At 46.6% G+C, this 27,684-nt stretch overlaps 1 protein-coding gene across 4 annotated transcripts in view; it reads right to left on the bottom strand.

Annotated features, from left to right (window-relative positions):
• LOC135558769 (histone-lysine N-methyltransferase 2C-like) overlaps window positions 1–27,684 on the bottom strand; it is a 160,710-nt gene that overhangs the window by 25,367 nt on the left and 107,659 nt on the right. For 2 of the 4 annotated variants that reach the window (XM_064992878.1, XM_064992881.1), the window contains 23 exons: window positions 26,680–26,830; window positions 26,192–26,445; window positions 25,967–26,040; window positions 25,371–25,604; window positions 23,132–25,120; window positions 22,602–22,888; window positions 20,533–22,160; window positions 20,203–20,381; window positions 20,028–20,091; window positions 19,649–19,881; window positions 17,672–19,342; window positions 16,948–17,151; window positions 9,074–9,238; window positions 7,859–7,988; window positions 7,473–7,620; window positions 6,682–6,869; window positions 6,325–6,464; window positions 5,671–6,010; window positions 3,311–3,450; window positions 2,094–2,219; window positions 1,382–1,915; window positions 552–1,161; window positions 35–171 (listed from right to left, as the gene is read on the bottom strand). In XM_064992878.1, the coding sequence (XP_064848950.1) occupies window positions 35–171; window positions 552–1,161; window positions 1,382–1,915; window positions 2,094–2,219; window positions 3,311–3,450; window positions 5,671–6,010; window positions 6,325–6,464; window positions 6,682–6,869; window positions 7,473–7,620; window positions 7,859–7,988; window positions 9,074–9,238; window positions 16,948–17,151; window positions 17,672–19,342; window positions 19,649–19,881; window positions 20,028–20,091; window positions 20,203–20,381; window positions 20,533–22,160; window positions 22,602–22,888; window positions 23,132–25,120; window positions 25,371–25,604; window positions 25,967–26,040; window positions 26,192–26,445; window positions 26,680–26,830 (9,626 nt within the window). The remainder of the gene's footprint in view (window positions 1–34; window positions 172–551; window positions 1,162–1,381; window positions 1,916–2,093; window positions 2,220–3,310; window positions 3,451–5,670; window positions 6,011–6,324; window positions 6,465–6,681; window positions 6,870–7,472; window positions 7,621–7,858; window positions 7,989–9,073; window positions 9,239–16,947; window positions 17,152–17,671; window positions 19,343–19,648; window positions 19,882–20,027; window positions 20,092–20,202; window positions 20,382–20,532; window positions 22,161–22,601; window positions 22,889–23,131; window positions 25,121–25,370; window positions 25,605–25,966; window positions 26,041–26,191; window positions 26,446–26,679; window positions 26,831–27,684) is intronic. The other 2 variants (XM_064992879.1, XM_064992880.1) reach the window with 2 other exon arrangements.

The raw sequence follows: 27,684 nt of genomic DNA, 5'->3' as shown, positions 1-27,684 counted from the left end.
TTTGAATTTAATACAACAGAGAACAGATACAAACCGATTCAGTGATCTTGGTGACTGCAGAGACGGTGAGTCCAAACAGGTCCTCTCCCTTCAGATAGACAGGGAAGAGTTTCAGAGTTCCTATTTCAGTCCTCTTGTCAGCAACAGGTCCCAGGACCTTATCCCACACTCCTGAAAGACAGGAAAACAGCAGGGTTATGTATCATAATATATTATAGGGACTCCTACAGAACACATTTACAATAGTAAAAGAGAATCTGAAAAGCAAACTGAACAAGACATCCTAGTCCAAGCCAACTCAGATACATGAATGGCAGAGGCTACAGCCATAAACAAGGCTAAATCTAAGCATGTCATAAAACCAATCTAGCTAGCCACCTTACTAGACAAGCCTAATCTAAACCAGCCCTAAAACAAAACATTTAGCCCAGCCCACCTTTAATAGACAAGCCTAATCTAAATGAGCCCTAAAACAAAACATTTAGCCCAGCCCACCATTAATAGACAAGCCTAATCTAAATGAGCGCCAACACAAATTCATCCCAGCCCACCTTTGGCAGTGGAGTCAGTGAGGACCAGGTCCTTGTATCCCTGCTCGATGACGCGGACGCGGAACTCCGGCTGCTCCTCCCTCTCCTCCACAGAGCACAGGTAGCGGCAGCGGCGGTTGCCATGGCGCATGCTCCAGTAGATGCGGCAGGCCTCGTAGCCCACGGGGAAGATAGCGGAGGTCGAGTGGAAGGCGGCCATCTGGGACGGGGTGAGCTGACCCACGGCGTGGAGCACCAAGCTGCCCACTCTGAAGGTGTAGCCCAGCTCGGGCTGCTGCACGGCGCTGGTCATCTGCCTCACCTCGTCCCTCTGGACGTAGACACGGCGGAACACCGCAAAGCAGCGCAGCTCGTGCTCCAGGACGAGGCCAGAGCCACCGTGGGCGGAGCCAGAGCCTCTGGGCCTGTGGGCGTGGCACAGCATGGTCTTGTCTTTGAAGAAGGTACAGTGTGCCTGCAGGGCGCAGGTGAAGTGGTAGATGTTGGTGCAGCGCAGTCGGTGGCAGCCGCTGGTGGCGCCCATCTGTTGGCAGTAGGCACAGCGGACCGCTGAACCCCGTCGCAGTGCAAGCTCCACGTTGATCAGGGCGCCTGCCTGCGTCTCGTACACCTGCACAACAAAACAATGTTAATAATACACACACAACACAACTTTAATAAAAGGGTCACAATGGTAGTGGTTGGTATGGCAGTTAAGATCTGAAACCAGCAGTCTTCACCCCTTTAGCCAGTTCTGCCCCCCCCCACTTATTTATTTATTTACGACTGACCGAGGACATGAACCTTGCGGTTACCAGTCCACCACCTCACTTGACTTCTGGGCTACCTACCTCGGTGGACCACAGGGCACAGTTGAGGTGCACCCACGCGTCCAGGTCCAGGTTGAGGAGGCGGGCAGGGCCATCGGTGACCCCGTCCCCTAGTTGGTGACAGAAGCAGCAGCGGCGCTGGTCCCTGAGACTGGCCCCGGGGCGGAGAGACGCTCCCAGCTTCCTCAACAGCTCGTCTATCTTGTTCTCGTCAGGGAGCTGGGAGCTTCCTCTAGGCACCACCACCTGCACTGTCCACTTCCTCCAGCGGAGACCCTTGTGTCTCTTCCCCTGGTGCCAGCCCTCCTGGTGAGCCCTGGGGCCCCGCGCCTTCAGTTTCACAGTCACTTTGATGGTGTCTGACTTGACATCTGTCTTAGGGGTGTCACTGGCTGGGGGGAAGGGAATGGGTGGGGTAGAGGGAGGGGACTGCTTGGGCTGGAGCTGGGCTAGACAGTGGACATCCAGAGAGGACATGTTGTTGCTGTACTGGTGGTGGGCTTTAGACAGGCTCTCTTTCTGGTCTGAGTCTGGAGACAGGAGGGCCACCGAGTCCTGCAGAAGACATGAATGACAAAAATTGAATGTCCTGCAGCAAATAATAAAAGTTGACCGTTTATATTTGACACACCAGTAGAAAAACTGGATACAACAAGTACTGTATACGGATTACCTACACTGGTCAAGAAAGTTAAAAAATAAATTGCCTCCGGAAATCAATAGAAACACAAACCTTAGTATCTGTAGTATTTCTGGCCTGTGAGGAGGAAGAGGAGGAGGTGGAGGCAGAGTAGAGGAGGAAGCAGCTGTGGCTGCAGAATACCAAGTTCCCCTCGGAACGCAACAGACCTTCCTGTTCCTGAAGAGAGAAGAAAGGCATTTCAGGAGACGGAGTGAGGAAGAGAGAATGAGATAATAATAATACATTATATTTATCCACACTTCAGGGACACAAAGCTACTTTACAATTGTAGGAAGAAGAGAGAAAGAAAGGGATAGTTTGGGATTTTGGCAATGAAACCCTTTATCTACTTCCCCAGCGTCAGATGAACTTGTGGATACCATTTTTATGTATCTGCGTCTAGTATGAAGGAAATTAGATGTAGTTTCACAAGCAATTGTTATGCAAGTTAGCAACTTCCTTCAAACTATATGCAGAGATATAAAAATGGTATCTACGAGTTTATCTGACCGGGGAAGTAGATAAAGGACCTCATTGCCAAAATCCAGAACTATACCTTTTAGCTCATAATCAAAGTGAGACATCAAAGGTCAAATCCATTTCTATACAGAAACCATTATCGATACTAAAAGGGGTTATTAAATCATCAAACAGCTCCAATACTCAGATGAATCAGGGTTTAACCATTTGTAAACTCCCCAGACTGCAGTCTAAGGGCATGATACCGCTTAACCCACTAATTGCACTGAGATAGATTTCACTACAATGGGGGGAAGGGGGGATTAGCATAATTAGAAGCTCTACAGTACGTGTGTGTATGGACATAATGTTCTTGGATGTGTGTGTGTGTTTGCCTAAGGGCATGATGTGGATTAATCTACCGTTTGAAGTGAGGTCTGAGCCTCTAGTCATGGCCTGTCTGTGCTCTCCTGCCCCCTGGGGGGGCGACGACAGACTAACGCAACAGTAATCCATGGCTGACTGGTGGAAAGGAGAGCTTTTACTGGGTTGGCCAAGAAGATAGTTAACCAATTCATATAGATCATAGCTTGATTGGGTCCGATCCAACAAGGTAATTGATCAAATTATCTTTTTTGACAGATCATGTGGACCATTAGATTGATATAGAGACGATTATCTGATGTGGATCACCACAAGATTGATGTTTCTATGTATCGCAATAGACAACAGTCTTTGCAACGTATGGAGTTCAGCGTGATAAACACGTAGCACAACTTGACCACATGAAAGCGCTGGCCGTACGTTACCTGTTTGTGCACTGGAAGGTCTTTAATTGACTTGCAGACTCCATTTCCCAGCACCACCACCTTGCAATGACAGCACCACTGGGGCTTGGAGCCTGGGCTGCCGGGGGCTTTCTGATGGGCGCCTCTGACTGCAGCTGGACCTGACGCACAGCAACAGTACTCAAATAAGACACAGCTCCTACAACAGTAGATGATTGAACAGAACAGAGCAGCACAGCATGGCTTAGCTTAGCTCTATTATACTGAATAAAAACATTAAAAATGCAACATGCAACAATTTCAAAATATTTTACTGGGTTACAGTTCATATGAGGAAATCATTCAGTTGAAATAAACGCATTAGGCCCTAATCTATGGATTTTACATGACTGGGAATACAGATATGCATATGTTGGTCACAGATACCTTAAAAACAAAATGGGCTATGGATCTGTTCACGGTATTTCTTTGCATTCAAATTGCCATCAATAAAAAGGAAATTGTGCTCGTTGTCTATAGCTTATGCTTGCCCATACCATAATCCCACTACCACCTTGGGACACTGTTCACAACTTTGACATTGGCAAACTGCTCACCCACACAACGCCATGCACGTGGTCTGCGGTTGTGTGGCTGGTTGGACGTATTGCCAAATTCTCTAAAACGTAGTTGGAGGCAGCTTATGGTAATGAAATAAACATTACATTCTCTGGCAACAGCTCTGGTGGACATTCCTGCAGTCAGCATGCCAATTGCACACTCCCTCAAAACTTGAGACATCTGTGGCATTGTGTTATGTGACAAAACTGCACATTTTAGAGTGGCCTTTTATTGTCCACAGCACAAGGTGCACCTGTGTAATGATCACACTGTTGAATCAGCTTCTTGATATGCCGCACCTGTCAAGTGGATGGATTATCTTGGCAAAGGAGAAATGCTCACTAACAGGGATGATTTGAAAGAAATAAGCTTTTTGCGCATATGGAACATTTCAGGGATAATTTGTTGCATTTATATATTTGTTTCTCTTACGGAGGAGGAATAGGTTTATTACGTCAAATAAATGAGGGGCGCTCTGCTGCGGTCTTGTTTTGGACAAGCTATACATTTTAAGCACCTGATTTTTTATAAACATTTTAGAAGGCAGCTCGTCACGTTTTAGAAGGCAGCTCCGTCACTACATTTTAGAAGGCAGCTCGTCACTACATTTTAGTGGGCAGCTCGTCACTACATTTTAGTAGGCAGCTCGTCACTGCATTTTAGAAGGCAGCTCGTCACTACATTTTAGAAGGCAGCTCGTCACTACATTTTAGAAGGCTGCTCGTCACTACATTTTAGAAGGCAGCTCGTCACAACATTTTAGAAGGCAGCTCGTCACTACATTTTAGAAGGCAGGTCGTCACTACATTTTAGAAGGCAGCTCGTCACTACAGTTTAGAAGGCAGCTCGTCACTACAGTTTAGAAGGCAGCTCGTCACTACATTTTAGAAGGCAGCTCGTCACAACATTTTAGAAGGCAGCTCGTCACTACATTTTAGAAGGCAGGTCGTCACTACATTTTAGAAGGCAGCTCGTCACAACATTTTAGAAGGCAGCTCGTCACTACATTTTAGAAGGCAGCTCGTCACTACAGTTTAGAAGGCAGCTCGTCACTACAGTTTAGAAGGCAGCTCGTCACGACATTTCAGCTCGTCATACTTTGATGCTAATTGTCTTAGATGAAACACACAATTGGTCAGGAGGTAAACAGCTCCTAATTATAAGCCCGCCAAGACAATTAACACCAGGGGTGTCCATTTTCCTGTTCATCTGGCTGTTTGTATCTATGACTCTAGGCAAACTGACCACATTCATTAAGCCCGTGTTCTGACACTTTGACAGCAGCACTAAGCAGGTACGTGTGTGGGTGCGCACTAGTGAGGTCGGGGCCAAGGAAGGATGATTAGTCAATTTTATTAGCTGTGCGGATCGTTGTGTGAGATCAATATGGTCAGCCCTCACTTCCTGGTGGGCCAGATACACACAGCCTTTAGGCAGCAGACAGAAGGATAATGATGCACTGGACGAAGAAACGGACCGTTTGTAAACATTGTTAAAAGAGGCTAAGTATGCCGATGGACGATGAGTGGGAAAACAATTAGATAGAGATGGATTTGTTGTCTTGTGCACTTCTAGTTGCAGTGATGTCGTGTTTAAAAAAACAATATATTATTCATATCAGAAAAATAAGTCTAAAAAACAAACAAATTGGTCTGGATGGAAATGAATTTCGTCAGTGTCTCATTTCAAGACGAGCGCACAAGAGCAGAAACATCTCCCCTGTTATGTCAGTATTTGGACATAAGGTGGCGATAAGGTGCAGGGATGTAGCTGTCTCTCACCTGGTCCGTCAGAATGGAAGCGGATGTGCTGCTGCGGATGTCCCTGCTGCTGTTGCATCATCATCCCCTGCTGTGGTCCTCCACCTCCCCGGGACCTAATGAGCTGGCCTGGGGCTCCTTGAGGGTGCGGGCCCCCCATGTCCCCAGCACCACCACGGCCCGGGTATATCATTGGGGCGCCCGGCCGCCGGTGCTCAAGACCTCCCTGGGGGCCCCCCCTCAGGCCGCTGAGCATGGCCAGGGGCCCCCTATCTGGGCCAGGGGGGCTGCTGACCTCATAGCTGCTGGGGATCTTCACAGACAGCAGATCTGAGATGGCTGCTACCACACCAGTGACATTCTGGGAGGGGGAAAGACAATGTCGTAAAAATGTATGTAACAACTATTGCCACTCTAAAGCCAATGGCAGAGATGGAGAGCAGTGCATGACTGGCAGACAAAGAATTGGCTTTAGCTTCTACAATTAAGCCGGGTGAGATTTGAATCCTAACATATCACAACAGTAGCGAAAGAACTGAGGTGCATTTGAGAGGAAAAAAAGGGAATAAAACTACATTGTTCAAGCGCTTAAATAAAAATAAAAGGATCTAAACCATTTCCCCGATGGTGACATTCTCTGAGAGCAGGAGGAACTGAAGCCAACAGAACCCTCACCTCTGCGGCAGCTGGTCTCAGGGTGATGGCTACAGACACCAGGCCTGGCTTAGCGTTGTTAGATGCTGGGCCAAAATGGGAGCCGAAGAACATCCCAGAAGGCTCCGTCTTGAGCTCAGTCTTCAGCCTAACCGCTAACCCTACAAGAAAAGTAAGACACACCCGGAAAAATATTTGAAAGGATATTTCAATAATACTTAGTCCTGTCATTGATACTGTAAAGCAGTTTGTGACAACGTAATGTAAACAGGGCTTTATAAATAACCTGATTGATGATGGAGTACATATAGTAGTTAGAAAGGCACATATCTCTGTTTCCAGTTTATTTCCAGTTTAAATAAATGACCAACATGTTACCTTTCCCCCAATGTGCTGGGAGCATGGGGAGGACGGGGGAGAGACACGGGGACCGAGGCTCCTGCTTCACCAATGACAAGTTTGGGTAGCGACTGATCTCCATGCCAACCACACTTTCAGGAGACGAGGACGGGACGAAACTGTCTGGTGTGTCCCGATCCTTACAATGCTCTTGTCCCAGCCTGTTGCTGTGACAGCGAGAGAGAGAGGGGGGGGGGGGGGTTTACACAAAAATCATTGCATTCACAATTCTAAATGGTCTTCATCATGATTTCCTAAACTGAGAACATTGTGAAGAGATTGTTTTGGAGTCTGAAAGCTTTTATGGTATATCTACAGCCTAGTCAGAGTACCCGGATAAAGGAAAATGCATGTTTTTTTGACGAATAACCTATTTTCACAGAAATATCATTACATTAACAACTGAAATTGATTTGAGGCTTCCCTAAGGTGAGAACATTGTGTAGAAATTGTTGTGGAATCTGTGAAAGCTTGTATCGCATACATGTATCTACAGCTTTAGTCTGAGTATCCAGATAGAGGATAATGCATGTTTTTAGACAAATACCAGTATACAATTTGTGTCTACTGTCTATGAAGTGCAATTCAATTGAATCTTTGTCTCAGTAGGGAAAATCATTTTGTGGCCAAGTATTCACAGAATATACTCTACTCACAATGACAAGTTTATAAGGTAATATGGCATCTTTAAGACTGATGTAAAGCATGCAAGCATAACCAAAGACATCATTTCTAATTTCTCTGTTCTGGGGAGCAGAGGCCTTCCTTACCTGAGTTCCTCCTGGTTGTTGTGAGGGGGCGTGGGGAGGGAGGCAGGCACATCCACAGTTTTAGGTCCCTGAGCGATGGCCCGGGCCAGCAGGTCCTCCTCAGTCCTGAATGGGACATGGAGCGGCTTGGGGACCAGACCTTTAGACACTTGAAGAGGAACATATGAATGAGACATTCAGATTGGCCCTAACCATAGAAATACAATCACTTCACATTAATGTAAATGTTTGTTCTAGGAGTTAGGCATTATGTCTGCGGGAATGTCTGCTCTAGGAATGCTTTGTCTAGGGTCCTAACAGCAATACACAGCATGACACTATACATGAGAAACACAGGAATATGCCATTAAACCCTAGTCACCCCTGAACCCTGTCCCAGTACTCACCCATAGCAGCAGCTTTGCTGGCCAGTTCTTCTGTAGTGGCAAAGCCATTGATCATCTTCTGTCGGTTCACAGGTGGAGGAGTCGGAGGAAGGGAAGCCGGCGGGGTGGGGGGGTTGCTCAGATTGTTCTGCTTTGAATAAACAACCCAAGGAATACATGTCACCATACTACAACAGGGAGGGATCTGGCATATGGCAGAGTGGTCTCGTGCTACCACAAATCACTGCTTCAAAAAGGCACTAAAGGCATCCTTCAACTTCATATTAATAACGACCTGTGCCTGGGGCTGGTCTAGTGGGTAGTGCCACAGCCTTCAGCACATACAGTATGCAGTACATGCTTGTGTAGTATCACTCCATCTCCCCTTAGCTCATTCAAAGTCCAGTTGAATATAAAAACAAGAGTGGTATTTTAAATTAAGATGAAAAGATTTAACTTTGGTTGGTAGGCTTGGACGGTATCCAGACTGTCATATCTTCATACCGACATTGTGCCATACCGGGATATTCTGTAATACCGGCGCTGTTTTCAAACCCCACTGATACTCTGTAATCGGAAGGTTAGCGATGCTAACAAGTACATGTAAAATCACATAGAATGCTAATGAGCACACTGAACATTTTGTACAGTTTATGACCTAAAGTATACAAGTAACTAAAAAAATGCTACTCATAGTTCGCTGCATGCACAAAACAAATATTAGCCAGCAAGGTTCTTGATCCAGGAGGAGATTCAATGCTGTTACCAAGAGAATGCTTGATTTTGGAAGAAGCTAGCTAACCACTTAATCAGATAGCTAATTAGCAAACGAAATGCACAAATGCAGAGCATTTAGCACATTTTCGACAATTAACTTAATTGTTATCAGATATATAGCTGGCACACATTTAGTTGTGGATTCCATACTATAATTAGATCACCTGGTGGATGCTGCACAAGAGTGAGAGACTCAAGGCTCCGATCGCTAGTTGTCTGCTTGTAAACAAACACCACATGACGTGTGACTGGGGACTACCGTAAACTTCATAATAATGTAACAGGTGACATGAAGAATGCAATGTTCCTTATGGCCTAATATATTGCACAAGTTGACTGCGGGTTTTACTTAAAAAGTAGCTACAAATGAAAAAACGTCCAGTGGCCTTTTCCAAATACCCAGGTGTATGGTATATAGGGTATACCACCCACGCCTAGTGGTTGGAGCGGAGGCTTCACCTTGTAGGCTAGCTGGGAATAGTAGTCTGAGACTCCGTCCAGAGCGGCGCTACCGAAGGTCCCAGACAGATGGTTCTCCCCGTTGAGCTGGCCACTGCCATAGGGGGCGAAGTGGGCAAAGTTGACACCTATCAGGGGCTCTATGAGGGGCAGAAGGGACAGCTGCTGTAGGAGGAAAGAGAGAGGGGAATGGAAAGAGGGGAGAAAAAGGGAGGAGGAAGAGACATGAGGTTTAACTATTTATTTACTGAATCCTTACTTTACACGGTTTACGTTCAGTAGAGCACACTGTAGCTAAACTTTTTGAAACAAAAAATGAACCTTTTTTTACATTTTTTTATTGGATCACATCCAGATAGTCCCTCCCTGTATCAGTTCTTTTTTTTCTGTTTGACACCTAATAAACACAAAACATTTTCATTTACAGCAACAACCTGGGGAAAGGAGAGGGGTTGAATGAGCTGATAATGATTATAGTTGCGACAATAGTTAGGAATTGAAACTTTAAAATTCAACCAATCCCATCTCCCTACCATCATATCGAAGCAAATATTGCATTAACGTCGATGAAACTTTGCAAATCAACTTGACTGGAGGTACACAACACACAAGCCTCGCGTCATGATCCATTCAGAGAACCACATTGGATTTTTAACATGGTCCCTAGCATCAGGGAAAAAATTAAATGTCTTGCTGCGACCTAACCCAAGATCGAGGCATTGGATAAAAACGAGACTACAGGGACCATAAAATGACCATTAGACTAGCCCACCCTGTACTGTTTTTGGCTAACCCATGCTTACTTTGCAGCAGTGGGCAACCTCCCCCCTGACAACCAATGTACAATATAGGTGAAAGGTTTTAGAAAACCTACTCATTCAAGGACTTTTTTTCTTTTTACGCTTTTCTACATTTTAGAATAATAGTGAAGACATCAATACTATTAAATAACACATATGTAGTAACTACATATAACACATCATGTATAACATATAACACATCATTAAATAACACATGTAGTAACCAAAAAAGTGTTAAATCAAAATCTATTCTTCAAATAGCCACCCTTTGCCTTGATGAGAGCTTTAGGCATTCTCTCAACCAGCTTCATGAGGTAGTCACCGGGAATGCATTTCAATTAACAGGTGTGCCTTCTTAAAAGTTCTATTGTGGAATATCTTTCCTTCTTAATGCGTTTGAGCCAATCAGTTGTGTTGTGACAAGGTAGGGGTGGTATACAGAAGATAGCCCTATTTGGTAAAAGAAGTCCATACAATGGCAAGAACAGCTCAAATAAGCAAAGAGAAACGACAGTCCATCATTACTTTAAGACATGAAGGTCAGTCAATATGGAAAATTTCAAGTTCCTTCATGTGCTGTCGCAAAAACCATCAAGCGCTATGATGAAACTGGCTCTCATGAGGACCGCAACAGGAATGGAAGGCCCAGAGTTACCTCTGCTGCAGTGGATAAGTTCATTAAGAGATACCAGCCTCAGAAATTGCAGCACAAATAAATGCCTTACAGAGTTCAAGTAACAGACATCACAACATCAACTGTTCAGAGGAAACTTTGTGAATCAGTCCTTCATGGTCAAATTGCTGCAAAGAAACCATCACTAAAGGACACCAATAATAAGAAGAGACTTGCTTGGGCCAACAAACACGAGCAATGAACATTAGAACGGTGCAAATTTGTACTTGTCTGGAGTCCAAATTTGATATTTTTTGGTTCCAACCGCCATGTCTTTGTGAGACGCGGTGTGGGTAAACGGATGATCTCTGCATGTGTATTTACCACCGTAGAGCATGGAGGAGGAGGTGTTATGATGTGGGAGTTCTTTGCTGGTTACACTGTCTGTGATTTATTTAGAATTCAAGGCACACTTAACCAGCATGGCTACAACAGCATTCTGCAGCGATACTCCATCCCATCTTGTTTGGGCTTAATGGGACTTGTTTGTTTTTCAACAGGACAATGACTCAACACACCTCCAGGCTGTAAGGGCTATTTGACCAAGAAGGAGAGTAATGGAGTGTTGCATCAGATGTCCTGGCCTCCACAATCCCCCAACCTCAACCAAATTGAGATGGTTTGGGATGAGTCGGACCAGCAGAGTGAAGGAAAAGCAGCCAACAAGTGCTCAGCCTATGTGGGAACTCCTTCAAGACTGTTGGAAAAGCATTCCAGGTGAAGCTGGTTGAGAAAATGCCAAGAGTGTGCAAAGCTGTCATCAAGGCAAAGAGCAGCTATTTGAAGAATCTCAAATATAAAATATATTTTGATTTGTTACTACATAATTCCATTGGTGTAATTTCATATTTTTTTTATGTCTTTCCTATTATTCTACAATATAGACAATAGTAAAAATAAAGAAAAACCCTTGAATGTGTAAAACATTTGACCGGTAGTGTATAGCGTTGCATAACTCCGTAACCCTTAAGGCTAGAAACAAGATTAAAAGACTATGAAATTCAGAGGCTGAGCTAAGACCTTTAAAGTCAAACTGAGTTAAAACTTGGTAAAATATGACTTCCCATTCAAAGCAATGTAAGACTGCAGCAATCTAGTTAGTTCAAAACTGATTTTAGAGGGCAGCATACCAGAGTTTAAACCAGCAAGACTTGCAGTAATGCAAGCACACCCGTCGTGCCATTATGGTCCATTTTGGTCTATTGTACTGCAAACAATGTGTAGGCAGGTTGCTTAGGATTCAAACCTTCTCAAACAGCATACATGTAAGTCATACTCTTTGAGGATGTGCTTCCACCATAATGCGATTTCTACTGTATTGGATTCTTCACACACCACACTAAGACATTATCCCATTACATTAACTTTAAGCACTTTTTTTTTATTGTTATTTGAAAGCAAGCTTGGCTTTTAAACCTACAAGACCATCAGGCTTGATTGAGTGAGCTGTTTTGTCTTGTAGTAAAGTGGTGCCTGCCTGCATTTCCTTTAACCTTTATGCAACGGAATATAAAATATCCCTTCGAGCATGGTGAAGTTATTAATTACACTTTGGTTGGTGTATCAATACACTACAAAAATACACAGTTGAAGTCGGAAGTTTACATACACTTAGGTTGGAGTCAATAAAACTCATTTTTCAACCACTCCACAAATTTCTTGTTAACAAATTATAGTTTTGGCAAGTCAGGACATCTACTTTGTGCATGACAAGTAATTCTTTCAACAATTGTTTACAGACAGATTATTTAACTTATAATTCATTGTATCACAATTCCAGTGGGTCAGAAGTTTACATACACTAATTAGACTGTGCCTTTAAACAGCTTGGAAAATTCCAGAAAAACATGTCATGACTTTAGAGGCTTCCGATAGGCTAATTGACATAATTTGAGTCAATTGGAGGTGTACCTGTGGATGTACTTCAGTGCCTCTTTGCTTGACGTCGTAGGAAAATCAAAAGAAATCAGCTTAGACCGCAGAAAAAAATTATAGACCTCCACAAGTCTGGTTCATCCTTGTGAGCAACTTCCAAACGGCTGAAGGTACCACATTCATCTGTACATACAATAGTATGCAAGTATAAACACCATGGGACCACGCAGCCGTCATACCACTCAGGAAGGAGACGTGTTCTGTCTCCTAGAGATGAACGTACTTTGGTGCAAAAAGTGCAAATCAATCTCAGAACAAAAGCAAAACCTTGTGAAGATGCTGGAGGAAACGGGTGCAAAAGTATCTATATCCACAGTAAAACGAGTCCTATATCAACATAACCTGAAAGGCCGCTCAGCAAGGAAGAAGCCACTGCTCCAAAACCGCCATAACAAAAGCCAGACTACGATTTGCAACTGCACATGGGGACAAAGATCATACTTTTGGAGAAATGTCCTCTGGTCTGATGAAACAAAAATATAACTGTTTGGCAATAAGGACCATTGTTATTTTTGGAGGAAAAAGGGGGAAGCTTGCAAGCCGAAGAACACCATCCCAACCGTGAAGCATGGAGGTGGCAGCATCATGTTGTGGGGGTGCTTGACTGCAGGAGGGAATGATGCACTTCGCAAACTAGACGGCATCATGAGGCAGGAAAATGATATGGATATATTGAGGTAACATCTCAAGACATCAGTCAGGAGGTTAAAGCTTGGTCACAAATGAATCTTCCAAATGGACAATGACCCCATGCATACTTCCAAAGTTGTGGCAAAATGGTTTAAGGACAACAAAGTCAAGGTACTGGAGTGGCCATCACAAAGTCCTGACCTCAATCCTATAGAAAATTTGTTGTCAGAACTGAAAAAGTGTGTGCGAGCAATGAGAACTACAAACCTGACTCAGTTACACCAGCTCTGTCAGGAGGAATGGGCCAAAATTCACACAATTTATTGTGGAAAGCTTGTGGAATGCTACCTCAAACTTTTGACCCAAGTCAAACAATTTAAAGGCAATGCTACCAAATACTAATTGAGCGTATGTAAGCTTCTGACCCACTGGGAATGTGATGAAAGAAATAAAAGCTGAAATAAATCACTCTACTATTAGTCTGACATTTCACATTCTTAAAATAAATGTCACAAATTGTGAAAAACTGAGTTTATATGTATTTGGCTAAGGTGTATGTAAACTTCCGACTTCAACTATAGGTGTCCTTCCTAACTCAGTTGGCGGAGAGGAAGGAAACCAGTCAGGGATTTCACCATGAGGCTAATGGTGACTTTAAAACAGTTAGAGTTTAATGGCTGTGAAAGGAGAAAACTGAGGATGGATCAACATTAGTTTCTCCACAATGCTAACCTAAACGAGAGTGAAAGAAGCCTGTACAGAATAAAAATATTCCTAAACATGCATCCTGTTTGTAGTAAGGCACTAAAGTAAATCTGCGGCAAATAAATTAACTTTATCTCCTGAATACAAAGCGTTATGCTTGGGGCAATCCAACAACACCTCACAGAGTACCACTTTTCACACTTTCGAGCATCATGTTATGGGTATGATTGTAATCGGCAAGGACGAGGGAGATTTTTTAGGATAAAAAGAAATGGATTAGAGCAAAGCACAGGCAAAATCCTTGAGTAAAACCTGGTTCAGTCTGCTTTCCAACAGACAATGGGAGACAAATTCACCTTTGAGCAGAACAATAACCAAAAACACAAAGCCAAATATTCCAAGATGACTTTGAATGTGCCTAAATCTATGACAAGACTTGAAAATGGCTTTCTGGTAATGATGAACAACCAACTTGACAGAGCTTGAAGAATTTTAAGAAGAATAACGTAAAAATATTGTACAATCCAGGTTTGCAAAGCTCTTAGAGATGTACACAGAAAAACTCACAGTTCGAATCACCTTTGGCAGCAATTACAACATGTAATGACTCAGGGTTGTGAATACTTATGTAAATCAGATATCTATTTTTCCATTTTCAATAAATTTGCAAAAATGTCTAAAAACACGTTTTCATTTCTTTATTATGGGGTATTGTGTGTAGATAGGTGAGAAAAAAATAGATTTCATACATTTTAATTTCAGGCTGCAACAACAAAATGTGGAATAAGTCAAGGAGTATGAATACTTTATGAAGGCACTGTCTGTGAAGTGAGAGGAATGTTCTGGTGGTGTAAAACTCCCTGCAAAATTCCATAATTACCTCAGATATATGAACACAAATAGCACCACTCCAATTAACATGCCTGAGGTATTACTCACGTTTTCAACTCTGGTGTGGTGGCTATATGTTTAGTTGAAGTCTGTGTGTAATTTGTCCTTGTTATGGTTTACAGCGATTATCGGGTATTTCTAATTGAAGTGTGTTTTGAAAGCCTAGATTTCCCATTAAATTCATTTTCTACAATTATTCTTCACACATGGGAATAAAATTGTGACAGCAATTACTTACCAAAATGACAGTAATTTAACTTTGACAAAGCACCGAGTAAATTGTAACTCTAAAGAGCTGGTTGACTGTTTTATAATAACCTTTGGTAAGAAGAACATAATTTATGTCTCATTTATCAATGAGATGCACAAGTATGGTGTAGCAGCAGCCAGTATTCAACGACAATTTGATTCAATGAATGATCATTTTCTACATTTCATATATGGTTCTATGCCATCAAACTGTGGATAGCAGTATGCAATCAAACTGTAGTTTCTACTCCATTTAACTACAGCCATTTATGAAGACATTATATGATCAGACTTAATGAATGAACAGCACCATGAGGGGGAGCATAATTTGCTAGTCCATAATCACTATATATACACAAAGGTATGTGGACACCCCTTCAAATTAGTGGACTCTGCTATTTCAGCCACACCCATTGTTGACAGGTGTATAAAATCAAGCAAATGGCCATACAATCTCCATAGACAAACATTGGCAGTTGAACGGCTTTACTGAAGAGCTCAGTGACTTTTCAATGTGGCACCGACATAGGACGCCACCTTTCCAACAAGTCAGTTTGTCAAATTCCTGCCTTGCAAGTGCTGCCCCGGTCAACTGTAAGTAATTTTATTATGAAGTGGAAACATCTAAGAGCAACAACGGCTCAGCCGCGAAGTGGTAGGTCACACAAGCTCACAGAATGGGACCGCCGAGTGTTGAAGCGTGTAGAAATGATCTGTCCTTGGGTGCAACACTCACTACGAGTTCCAAACTGCCTCCGGAAAGGAACATCAGCACAACAACTGTTTGTCGGGAGCTGCATGAAATGGGTTTCCATGGCTAAGCAGCCGCACACAAGCCTACGATCACCAGGTGCAATGCCAAGTGTCGGCTGGAGTGGTGTAAAGCTCACCACCATTGGACTCTGGAGCAGTGGAATCGCATTCTCTGGAGTGATGAATCATGCTTCACCATCTGGCAGTCCGACGGACTAATCTGGGTTTGGCGGATGCCAGGAGAACGCTACCTACTCCAACACTAGTGCCAACTGTCAAGTTTGGTGGAGGAGGAATAATGGTCTGGGTCTAGTGGTTAGAGCGTTGGACTAGTAACCAGAAGGTTGCAAGTTCAAACCCCCAAGCTGACAAGGTACAAATCTGTCGTTCTGCCCTGAACAGGCAGTTAACCCACTGTTCCCAGGCCGTCATTGAAAAAAAGAATGTGTTCTTAACTGACTTGCCTGGTTAAATAAAGGTGCTTCCAACTTTGTGGCAACAGTTTGGGGAAGGACCTTTCCTGTTTCAGCATGACAATGCCCCCTTACACAAAGCAAGCTCCAAACATAAATGCTTTGTCGAGATCAGTGTGGAAGTACATGACTGGCCTGCACAGAGCCCTGACCTGAAACCCATCGAACATCTTTGGGATGAATTGGAACGCCGCTTGCGAGCAATGCATAATCGTCCAACATCAGTGCCCGACCTCACTAATGCTTGTTGCTGAATGGAAGCAAGTCCCGGCAGCAATGTTCCAACATCTAGTGGAAAGCCTTCCCACAAGAGTGGAGGCTGTTATAGCAGCAAAGGGGGGAATAAATCCATATTAATGCCCATGATTCTGGAATGAGATGTTCGACAACCAGGTGTCCACATACTTTTGGTCATATAGTGTGTGTGGCTATTATACATGTAATGGTATCAGCATACACACACCAGGGGCACCGTCCTATCCTATCTGTAATTAGTTAGCTCTGTGGTCAATGCATCACAGCATTGCTAAAGATTGAATATTGTAAAGAAATATCTCTGAAGGGAGAATTCACCTCCCCTTAATGGGAGATACATGTGAGTACATGTAGCCTTTCTGCATGATGAATGTGGCCTACCGGTGTAAGAAGGAGTCTATACTCTGAAGTGTGTTTAGAGAATCAACAGTGCTCCTTTTACTATTTCATCATTGGCTTCTTTTCTGTCACGGACTACATATTCTCTAGTGTTATGTGATGTTTAGGTACCTGTTTGAGCTGGGTCATTAGTGCATCTGTGCTACAGTGCACCAGTTGCTTCTCCTCCCCCTCTTTCTTCCTCTTCCTGTAGCGAGAGGCTGGCCTCTCCCCTCCCTTGGGGGTCCGCTTGTTCCTGCCTTTCTTTTTCTCCTGTCCTGCTAGCAGCGGTCCTGGGAACTCTGGCAGGCCAGACATCTGTCCGTCTGAATACGCCTGGGAGAAGGTAGATAAAGATGACTTTATTGTCCATTTAACAAAGGAACTGATAAGACAGCAGTGTCGCTCTCATGGCCAAGCACAACAATATCTCTAAAAATAAACATGACATCAAGAAGGATGACAACCGTTAATAAATAAATTGTCAAATGTCAACTCTTCAGCCGTTTGGGTATGTCTGAGTGTTTTCAAAAAACATTTCAATCAATCATGACTCAGCCTAAAATACTGCGTCCTATGACTCACAGCAGTTTGTCGCAGGCAGCGAGAGACACGACCCATCTGACTGATTCACTGAGCCTGCTTGGCTTGGCTCTGACTCACACTAGCTGCTCATCTACCTACATAGCAAGCTAGCGATCACTGATTCAATGGAGGCTGGTCGAGGGAGAAATCGGAGGACAGGATCACTGTAATGAACGGAAAGGAACTGTTCCATTCAATCCATCCCAGCTGTTGCAATGAGCCTCCACCAGCCTCCACTGCCGTGCCTTTTCTGCCAGACAGTGAGACTCACCCCATTGCTGTCCATGGAGCTCTGCCTCAGCAGCAGGGCCTTGCAGTCCGTAGCCACCTCCTCCTCCTCAGACCTCAGGCTCTCGTCTGACCGTTGGTGGGGAAGCCCTGGTCCATTAAGAGGTGTCTGCTTGTTCTTCAACAGGTGTTTGAGGAGTTCGTTATTACCCCCAGACTCCCCCTTGGCTCCCCCGCCGTGCAAGGGGCTCTGTGCTGCAGGCCCACCCTCCTCCTTTACTATGCCCATCCCTGAGCACATGTCGGATGAGGCGCACTCGGTGCTCTCAGTCTGCTCCAGCTTGATGTTGCTGAGAATGCGCTCCTGCTCCAGAGCCTGGGCCCTGGCGACATCTGATGGGATGCTGCTCATTCCTCCAGAGAGCTGCCTTTCCAGCTCAGAGTGGCTGTGGGTAGAGGTGGAGGAGCCCAGTAAGGGGGACCTGGAGAGGTCCTGGTCCCCGAAGAGGTGGGCGTTGTTCCTGGTGGGTGTGGAGGATGTGTCCGACCGGCAGGGTGTCAGAGGCGCTGTGAGGTCAGAGTGTGGCGTGGACGGGGTTTTAATGGAATCTGCGTCCTCGTTGTCTTTCTTCTTCTTTCTGTTCCTCTTCTTCTTCCCCTTCTCTTCCGGGATGATGTTGGAGTAGAGCTGGATCAGAGACTGACCCGAGCCGGGGAAGTTGGAAGGCAGGGGTGTGGTGGAGGAGTCTCCACAAAACGGGGGGCCTTCTCCAGGGATCTGAGGCATCATGCCTGGCCCGCTGAACCTCCTGGGTCTGAGTGGACCCTGGGAGAAGTTAGCTCCCTGTAGACCCATGGTATCAGGCCCAAAACCTCCAGGCCCCATGTCCTGAGGAAGCATCCCGTTACTCATCATGGCCCTCCGGTCACCGCCTTGCATGTAGACCGCAGGAGGAGAGCCCATCCCTGACTGCATGGACTGCTGCTGGGGAAACATTGGTCCCAACTGCTGCTGCTGTTGTGGTAGTTGTGGCCTCTGCGGCTGCATGAAGTCCTGGGGCAGCTCGGCATTGAAGAATGGCATCTGAGAGATGGGCGCCATGTTCCCCCCATCGGACCCCAGCAAGCCTTGCTGTTCCATCTCCATGCGTTGTTTCAATGCCCGTTGGCGCTCTACCTCCTGCATCAGCTGGACCCTCTGCCTCTCCTGCTGCTCTCTCAGCCTCTCCCTCCGCTCTCTCTCCTGGAAGCCCTCGCTGAACGGGTTGTTGTCGTCAAACTTCAGACCAGAGCCCTGTGGGGTTGTGACCCCACTGTGTTGAGTCTGAGGTTGGTTTTCTATGGGGATCTGTTGGGGCATCTGGGAGGGCTGCTGAGCTGGGTTTCCCATGGGAATCTGAGAGGGTATATTGGGGCCACCCATGGGCATGGGAGCTCCAGGATGCCAGCCTGGTTGGTTGGTTATCGGCATGTGTTGTGGAGGGGCATTCGGCTGGCCTGGATGTAGTGGCACCTGATGCATCATGGGGTTCATAGGTGGCTGTTGGTTCATCGGAGGCCCGCTTGGTACTTTGCCACCAGGGACACCCTGCATTGGTGGCATCCCTGGCACAGTCGCTGGCATCACAGTGGGAGGCATGCCACTGCCACCCTGCTGCTGCTTCACTTGATACTCCTCGATCAGTTCGGCGTGCTCTTTCTGCTGCTTCCGGATCTGAAAGGACAAGAACCAAACACAATTCATGAGCAATTAGGCAAACTCATGACAATCTCAAACCCCAACACAGACAATAACAATTAAATGTTTTCAATGACATCATTTAATGCATATTCATGATCATTATGAGGAGCATTGAAATGTCTGAATAACTGAAGAAAGAAACAACATTTTGACAAGGTGCTCAAAACATAGCTCTCCAAGCAAGGGCAGTTTGAGAGTTGAACAGAGAGGACAGTGGAAGGGTGAGAGGAAGTGCTGATGGAAAAAGGTGAAAGAAAGAGTGCCCTCAGCAGCATTTACCTGCTCCAGCTGTTTCTGGACGACACTCTGCTGCTCTGTGACATGTTTGAGCTGCTCTGCGTCCTCCTCAGCAAACTCCCTCCCAGCCTTCTTGGCTGTGCGCTGCTTGGCACATAGGGCCTTCTTGGCCTTCCTGTGGGCTCCGATCTTCTCCTCCAGAAACTTCTGCTGCATCTGGAGCAGCTGCTGGGTCTCCTGGAGCCACTCCTCGTACTGAGCCTTCTGAGCATTATCTGAGGGAGAGATAACAGAGTGAGTTTTCATATGACATATTTTAAAACAGCATTTCTTAAAAACACCCTATGGTCTTGGGGGAGACAGAATTTTATTTTTTGCCATTATTATTGAACTTTGGCTCGTAAATCAAAGATGAACTTACTGACAAAATCTGATCCAAAATTCGGAGGGTTGGGCCTTGCCACCGCGGGTGTCAGCTTGCCATCCTGGTTTTGAAAGAGACAAACAAATTGTTGTTATAATTCGTGTTTCCTAGTATGGTTTGTGTATGAAAGGTGACTTGAGAGAACTGATTTGGTGATAAGCGATTCAGTTACCTGTCCAACGGCCTGTGGAGGAGCAGAGGCGCTTTCAGGACAAGGTGCTGCAGCACCAGGTGGAAACCTGTTCATGACCATCGGTGTCATTCCCATGTTGTTTTGAACCATGACTTTGTTGATGCCTTTCAGAGCGACCATCTTTGCTTTCATAATAGGGTCAGTGATTGCGTCAAAATCTGCAGACAAAAAAAGATGTGCGGTCAGAAACTTGCCCATTACTAAAGACAAATGTCCTCAGTTATTTATTTCTCGTACAAAATAAGAAGGTAAATAACTTGTTTGAACTGGAATAAAAGCATTTAGCCTGAATGAAAAACATCTATTTACCGATGTTGGGGAAGAAGGAGTCACTGGAGGAGCGTTGTCGGATCATGGCCTGCATCTGCCTCTGCTGCTGCTGCTCCTGCCTCTCCTGGTCCAGCAGGTCCTGTAGGAGGAGGGGCTGCTCCTCCAGCAGCAGGGGTCTGTGCCCCCCTGGCCCCACCTGGCCCAACGTCTGGACCAACAGGGCCTGCTGAGCCGGGGTCAACCCACTCTGGTCTATCTCAAAGGTAGACATGGATGTTTCTCCTTCTCCTTCTCCCCTGCTAGTGGGATCCATGGTTTGGGAGTTGTTCTGAGCATCTTGGTTTGGCTGTGCCATAGAGTTACCACTGCCTTGATTGTCAGGGGAGGGGTCCTCTGGCTGCTGCTTGATTAGTAAGCTAGAGAGGACTGGGGTGGAGTCAGAGAGCACTCCTGATTGGTTGTTAGGGTTTCCGTCTGCTTGCTGGTCCTTCCTGTCATTGGACGTCTGGGACAGGTTGTCTCTGTCTACCATTTTGATCTTCTGCTTCGAGGGCAGGGAGGAGGCGGCGCTTTGTCTACAGCTCACTTCCTGTTTGACGTCAGCTGACGAGGAATACTTCTCAGCCGTTCCCTCTGACTTCCCCATTCCAGATGTTAAATTAGAGAAGGAAGATGCAGCACCACCACAGCTAGAGTTGAAGTTCCTCTTCTCAGACAAAGCCTTCTGGAAGTCTGAGGCATCACTGTGGTCTTCCATGTGGTCACTAAGCTCCAACTCCTCGTTGAACATGTCCTTCTTGATATCGTTCAGGTCAGGGTCGGTGTACGCAATGATGTCGAACTTCCCTGATGTCAGGAAGTCGTCCAGGTGCAAATCGTTGGTCTCCAGGTCCAAGTCTTTGCCGTCTTCTTCTTCCGGATCCAGGTTTAGGTTGTCCAGATCGGCATCGACCAGGTCCTTCACCTCCACGTCTTCCAGGTCTTTGACAGCCGATTCGACGGTGTCCAGTTTCTCCTCCACTCCATCGTGGTTGTTAGCCATGGAGACTCCCTGATCATCAGTGTGTCCAACAGATGGCCCTTGCGTCATCATGGAAGGAGCTGACATACTCTGGGTCTCGTTCGAAGCTGGCTGGCTCATGGACCTCATCAGCTGGGCTTGCCTGTGCATGGTGCCCCCTTGCATCTGAGCCTGCTGCTGCTGGTGGAGGTTCTCCATGCTAGAGGACAGCTGGCTCTGGCCAACCTGCTGGTTCCCCATGGAACCCATCATCATCCTGGGGCCATCTTGGTTCATACCTGGAGGGAACCTGAACTCAGGCCCTCCCATGAAACCAGGAGGCCTTTGGGGCTGGAGGTTGGGATCCATGCTGGGACATTGATCCATGGTGTTGGGACCGAAGGGGAGGCGAAGTCTGCTGTCAGGGGCTCTGTGTCTCAGCTCGATGAAAGGCTGACCCATGATGTTGTGCTGCTGCATTGGCAAGCCACGAGGAGGGAAATGCTGTGGCAGCCCCATAGGGTTGGGGTTGCCCCCCACGGACTTGGCCATGTCCACAGACATAGCGCGTCTCATCCCCGGATGGATGTCCTGCATGGGGTGGGGGCCTCTGAGGAAGAACTCCTGTCCTCCGTGAGGTCCCGGCCCACCAGGTGGAAATGCAAACCTGAGAGATAGAAAATAAACATATTTTAATACATATTCCTGTGCTGAATTTTCTCAGACATTCTCCACATTCAATCTAGAGTGACTCGTTTTGTTTTTTCGGAGACTACAAATTTCATGAGTCATAAAAATAGTCTTATTTATTGTCCCCCACGACTGTGGATCGGTCCATATCTCAGACAGCACTGGGACAATTTTGACAAAACTTGGGTGAATGACTTGTCTTGCCATTAGAGATCCAGCATTTACAAAATGACACTGACTGGCACAAGGCGGAAGCTGTAGTAATGAACTGAAATGTAGTTACACAATTACGGAACTTGACATTCGTTGATTTTTTTTGTGATTTTTAAAAAATATATATACTTCTACAGGTATATCATTCATGGGGGACGACATGTTTACTGTAACCTCTGTAAGGACAGTAATTCCAGTTACTAACCTTGGCCCCTGATGTCTGATATTAGGATCCCCAGGATGTTGTCCTCTGGGGAACTGGTCCTCATTAGGGAAAGGGCCACGCTGGTCCCCTGGGAAGGGTCCAGGGAACCTCATGGGCCCTGGCCCAGGGTAGGGTGGAGGGGGCCGACTGAATATCTCGCACTGCTGTCCGTGGCCGTCATGGGGCCAGGGTCGAGGGGTGCCAGGGGCCATGTTACCAGCGTTCTCCTGGCGGATGGCACTCCTCTGCTGCTGCTGCTTCAGGATCAGCTCTCGGATGCGTTGACGCTAAATAAAACACAAGTAGTCAGACCTCCAACTAGATAATTCACGCCTGAACTCTACTGAATATCTGTTTGCAAAATTAAAAGTGATAGAAATGTATAAGCTATTAAACACCATGGCTTCCAGCTTGCCAAGGGATACATTTTTTATCTAAGTGAATACTGAAGCGGATGAAATGAATCTCTGAAAGATAATGCTTTAAATAAAGATAAGAGCAGTTAATAAAAACAGTGTCAGTCCTCATACCTGTCTGAGTCTCTCCTCACTGTCGGCCAGGGAGACACTCTGAACCTCAGAGGAGGTTCCAGGCATCTGGGAGGGTCTTTGCAGCTGTCCTCCAGGGTCCTGGCCTTGCTGCTCCTTCATCTCCAGTCTTTCTGCTGGCTGTGGACACGGGGGGGTGGGTGCCTGCTCATAAGGATCATGGACAGGCGTCTGGTTGGGACGTCTGGACGGTGACGGAGAGAATCCATCATCGGCCATCCCACCGTGATGCGTTGGTGTCTGTGACCCAGGGTGCGGGAAGGGAGCGTCTTGGGGCCTAACGCCTTGAGTGGAGAAATGGTCCTGCTGGTTCCCCAAGGGACCAGGCCTCTGCAGTCTGACCAGCCCGTCAGGCCCCATCCCTGGCCGGGGGGTTCCTGGAGCCTGGGCGTACGGGTCACTCAGCATCGGCCTGGTGGTCTGGGAGAACATGTCACCACTCATAGGCCTGGGGGTTCCAGGTTGGCTAGCATAGGGATCCATGGGGGCTAGCCTCTGGCTGCCTGGGGACTTGGAGAATCTCTCTCCCATGGGGGGCCGAGGGGTACCAGGTTGCTGGGCGTAGGGGTCCATGGAGTGCCCGGGGGACATCCTCTGACCAGGTGCTTGGGGGTGTGGGTGAGGGAACTGGTTCATGCCAGGGCCAGAGCGAGGAGTGTTGGGCTGCTGGGAGTAAGGGTCCGAGGACTGACCGTAGTTGTCGTGTGGGCGAGGGGTTCCTGGAGGTCGAGCATAGCTGGACTCAAAGAACGGTCTGTTTTCAGGAAGTTGGCAACTGGGGTCATTCATGGGTCGAGTGATACCTGACATCTGAGCATAGGGGTCTGAAGAGGGTCTTGGGTTTCCAGGGGGCTGGGCGAAGGGGTCATATGTGAAGTGGTCGGGCCTTGGGGTAGAGGGAGCATGAGCGTAAGGGTTTCGGTTTGGTAACTGTGCTATTGGGCCGGGCTGAGGGAAGGGGTGGCCCTGGGGGTGGTGCTGGGCCATCCTGGGTGGACTGGTGAAACTGTCGTGGGGTCGTGGAGTAAGAGAGGCCTGAGAGTAGGGGTCTCCCTGCTGAGAGATTCTGTCTGACAAGTGTCCCATTGGTCTGTTGAAGGGGTCCTGGGCCTGGGGCGGAGGCATGGGGGTCTTGAATAGAGACTGAGGAACTGAGCCCTGCTCGTTGCTTCCCGGGATGGGAGCTAACAGAGGTCTGGAGTAAGGGTCTGACAGGATCATCCTGTTTTGAGCCATCCGTTGGTAGGCCTCTTGGCGGATCATGGGTCTGGAGTAAGGGTCTCCCCGCACTGGAGAGCCCATCGGGGGCCTCCCCTGAGGACCCTGGTTGACTCTGGGTGGGCCCATAGGCTTTAGGAAGGGGTCCATGTCCGCAGCAACAGGCCTGGGGGTGTCAGGGGGCTTGGCATAGGGATCCATCTCCCTACTCATGGACGTGGGCGAACCAAAAGCCTCATGAGCGGGAGATGTGAGCCTCCCTCTGTCCTGCTGATCCATCAGAGAGGTGGGAGACTTGCCAGACTCCATGGACATTCTGCGACTTGCGCCGGGTCCTAGAGTTGGAGGCCTGGGAGTGCCCACCATCTTGGTGTAAGGGTCACAGGGAGAGGAGGGTCTGGAGCCAGAAGAGCCAGGGGAGAACACCTGGGGGGACTGGGGCTGAGAGGAACCCCCTGAGGGAGGGGGAGGAGGGGGCCGCAGAAACACGTCTTCGGGGTGCCCTGAGGTGGGCGTCCCTGGCAGTTGAGGTCGGAGGAAGCCCTCTTTACCTCCAGTGCTGTGCTGCATGGGGGACATGCTGCCGTTGCTGCCGTGCTGGGAGGAAGGGCTCTGGTTGCCGCTGTTGTTACCGTCTCCCTCCGACTGGCTGCCTGACTGCTGTTGCTGCTGCTGCAGCTGCTCGTTCTTCACCTGCTCCAGCTTCTGGGTGGCTTCGATCTTGGCTTGCTGCCTGCTTTTCTGTCTCATTTGCTGTCGTAAGAACAGGATGAAAAGGCAAAACATGTTTAGTTTATTAAATAGTGGCTTCACAAGCAATGCATGCAGCCTAAATTACAAAAAGACCAAAAAGAGACTATTTGACTAATGTACTTTTTTGGGGAGGGGGGGCCTTCCTAAACTGCATCTCACCTGGTTGCATCTCACACACACTAACCTGCCTGCAGGCCACACTACTACAGGCCACACTACTACTATCTCACTTCTCTGAATACAATCTTACCTGTCTAAACTTCCACTCTTGCTCATGCTCTGACTCTTTGGGTTTCAAAGGGTCCTTAAAGAGCAAGTCTGTGTCTAGAGGTATGTTGGGGTCAAACACCTCGTCGGGGAGTTGCAGTGAGACGGGAGGCTGCTGGGACAGGGGAATCTGCTGCGACTGCTGCCTCTTCAGACTCTCGTTGGACATCTGGACCTTGTTGATGCGCAGAGCAGCCCGGTTGTCCCTTGCCTTTTGCTGCGGAGCAAAATCAGTCGCAGACAAATACACACACACACACACATAATAAATTATTTCAGCTGGTGCCATAGAAACCTTTGGAGACGATTACGAATAGTTTATTTCTTTAGTCATTTTTTTGTTCATTATTTTAAAACATGGCCTCTTCCAGAAATGACAGGTTCTGTATTGAGGTCAACACTGAAAACTGAGGATCTTCTGTTAAAGCGGCAAGACGTAGTAGTCTGACTCATGAAATAAATACCACATCAGACTAAAGTTTAAGGGAGACAGAGATCTTCACAGGATTCTCACATGTTCAATGTATGTCTGTCTACTGGAAACAATAAGTAATTTAAGCAGAATGAAATGCATCTTACCACATATGGGGCCCTGTCTTGAGAACTTGCTTTCCTCCATAGCTTTGCAATCTGTTTGACTCTTGTAGACCAGTCTGTAGAGTGCCGGAAGAAGATCATTTTATATGACTAAAACAGACTGCAGCTCAAAAAGGACATCTGATGACATCTTCCACTGTAAATGAAGTCATGATAACTGCTGGATATGCACAGAGGTGTGACTGGGGAACACACACACACACACACCTGGGAACTCATCCTTAAGGCTGGGGAAGTTGACATTGGTGTAAAGGACAGGGGCTACAGTTGCTAGCTCCCCCAGTGTCTCCTCCTTCTCCCACTTCAGTGTGCTCCTCTGGGCGTTGGACATGGCCTCCGCTTCACCTCCCTCAGGCCCGGGCCCAGGAGGAGGGGTGAGGCCTGGGCCACCATGAACAAGACCAGGAGTCCCCTGCCAAGGACCCACCGCCTCTCTGGCCATCTGATTAAACTTCCTGTCCCTGCAGGAAGGACACAAGTACAGGGATTTGAGTGATAGACAAAAAAAACATGTAGTCATCATTATCATTGTTTTGTAGACAACTAGAGCTCCCTACGGTAACTACAGTCACTAACAAAGTTTGCAATTTGATTTGGTTAAACCGAGTAGTTTGTATGGAGATGACATAACGTTCAATACAGTTTGTCAGATAATTATGTGCTTTCCACAGCAAGGTAAGATTTGCAGTTAGTACCTTGGATTGTCAGTAAAAGGCATGCGGTGGAGGGGAGAGAAATTGTCTGGGATACAGGGTCCTGCTCCGTGATTGGACGGATTCAGAGGGAATCGTTGGTTAGGTCCCATCAGCCCGTTCATCATTGGCATCCGTGGAAACATGGCATTCCCTGTATGCAAAAACAGGATTATATCAAAGGGACTGCATTACTGTTGGAAAACGATGTTTGTGTGATGAGCAACCTCTTCTGAAACATGAAGACTTGCATTTGCGCTCTGAACTAATGCCTTGAGGAACACAGAAAATAAGGAAATCAGTCTAAATAAATAAATGACGCCCCACCCATGGGTGGGCATAGGCCTCCCCCCCACTCAGACAGTCCAGGTGAAGAAGCCGGATGTGGAGGTCCTGGACTGGCGTCATTACACGTGGGCTGCGGTTGTGAGGCCAGTTGGACATACTGTACCAAATTCTCTAAAACAACATTGGAGGCAGCTTATGGTAGAGAAATTAACATTCAATTCTCTGGCAAAAGCTTTGGGGACATTCCTGCAGTCAGCATGCCAATTGCCCGCTCCCTCAAAACTTAAGGCATCTGTAGCAGTGTGTTGTGTGATAAAACCGCACATTTTATAGTGGCCTGTTATTATCCCCAGCACAAGGTGAACCTGTGTAATGATCATGCTGTTTAATCAACTTGTTGATATGCTACACCTGTCAGGTGGATGGATTATCTTGGCAAAGGAGAAATGCTTACTAACAGGGGTGTAAACAAATTTGTGCTCAAAACTTGAGAAAATACACTTTTTGTGCATTGAAAAATATCTGGGATTTCCTATTTCAGCTCAGGAAACATGGGACCAACACTTTACATGTGGCGTTTATATTTTTGTTCTTAGCCTACAAGCTAATGATGCAGACCTTTGGAACATCTACATTTTAAAAAGTCTAATAAATTAATTTAATATAGCCTTGTAATATAACCTACACCATCACAATAAATCCATTATTTATTTTAAACAG

The sequence above is a fragment of the Oncorhynchus masou genome, chromosome 17 (assembly GCF_036934945.1).
Source record: "Oncorhynchus masou masou isolate Uvic2021 chromosome 17, UVic_Omas_1.1, whole genome shotgun sequence".
Taxonomy (NCBI): domain Eukaryota; kingdom Metazoa; phylum Chordata; class Actinopteri; order Salmoniformes; family Salmonidae; genus Oncorhynchus; species Oncorhynchus masou.
Note: the sequence above shows the minus strand (reverse complement) of the source record. Positions and strands in the feature narration are given on the sequence as shown.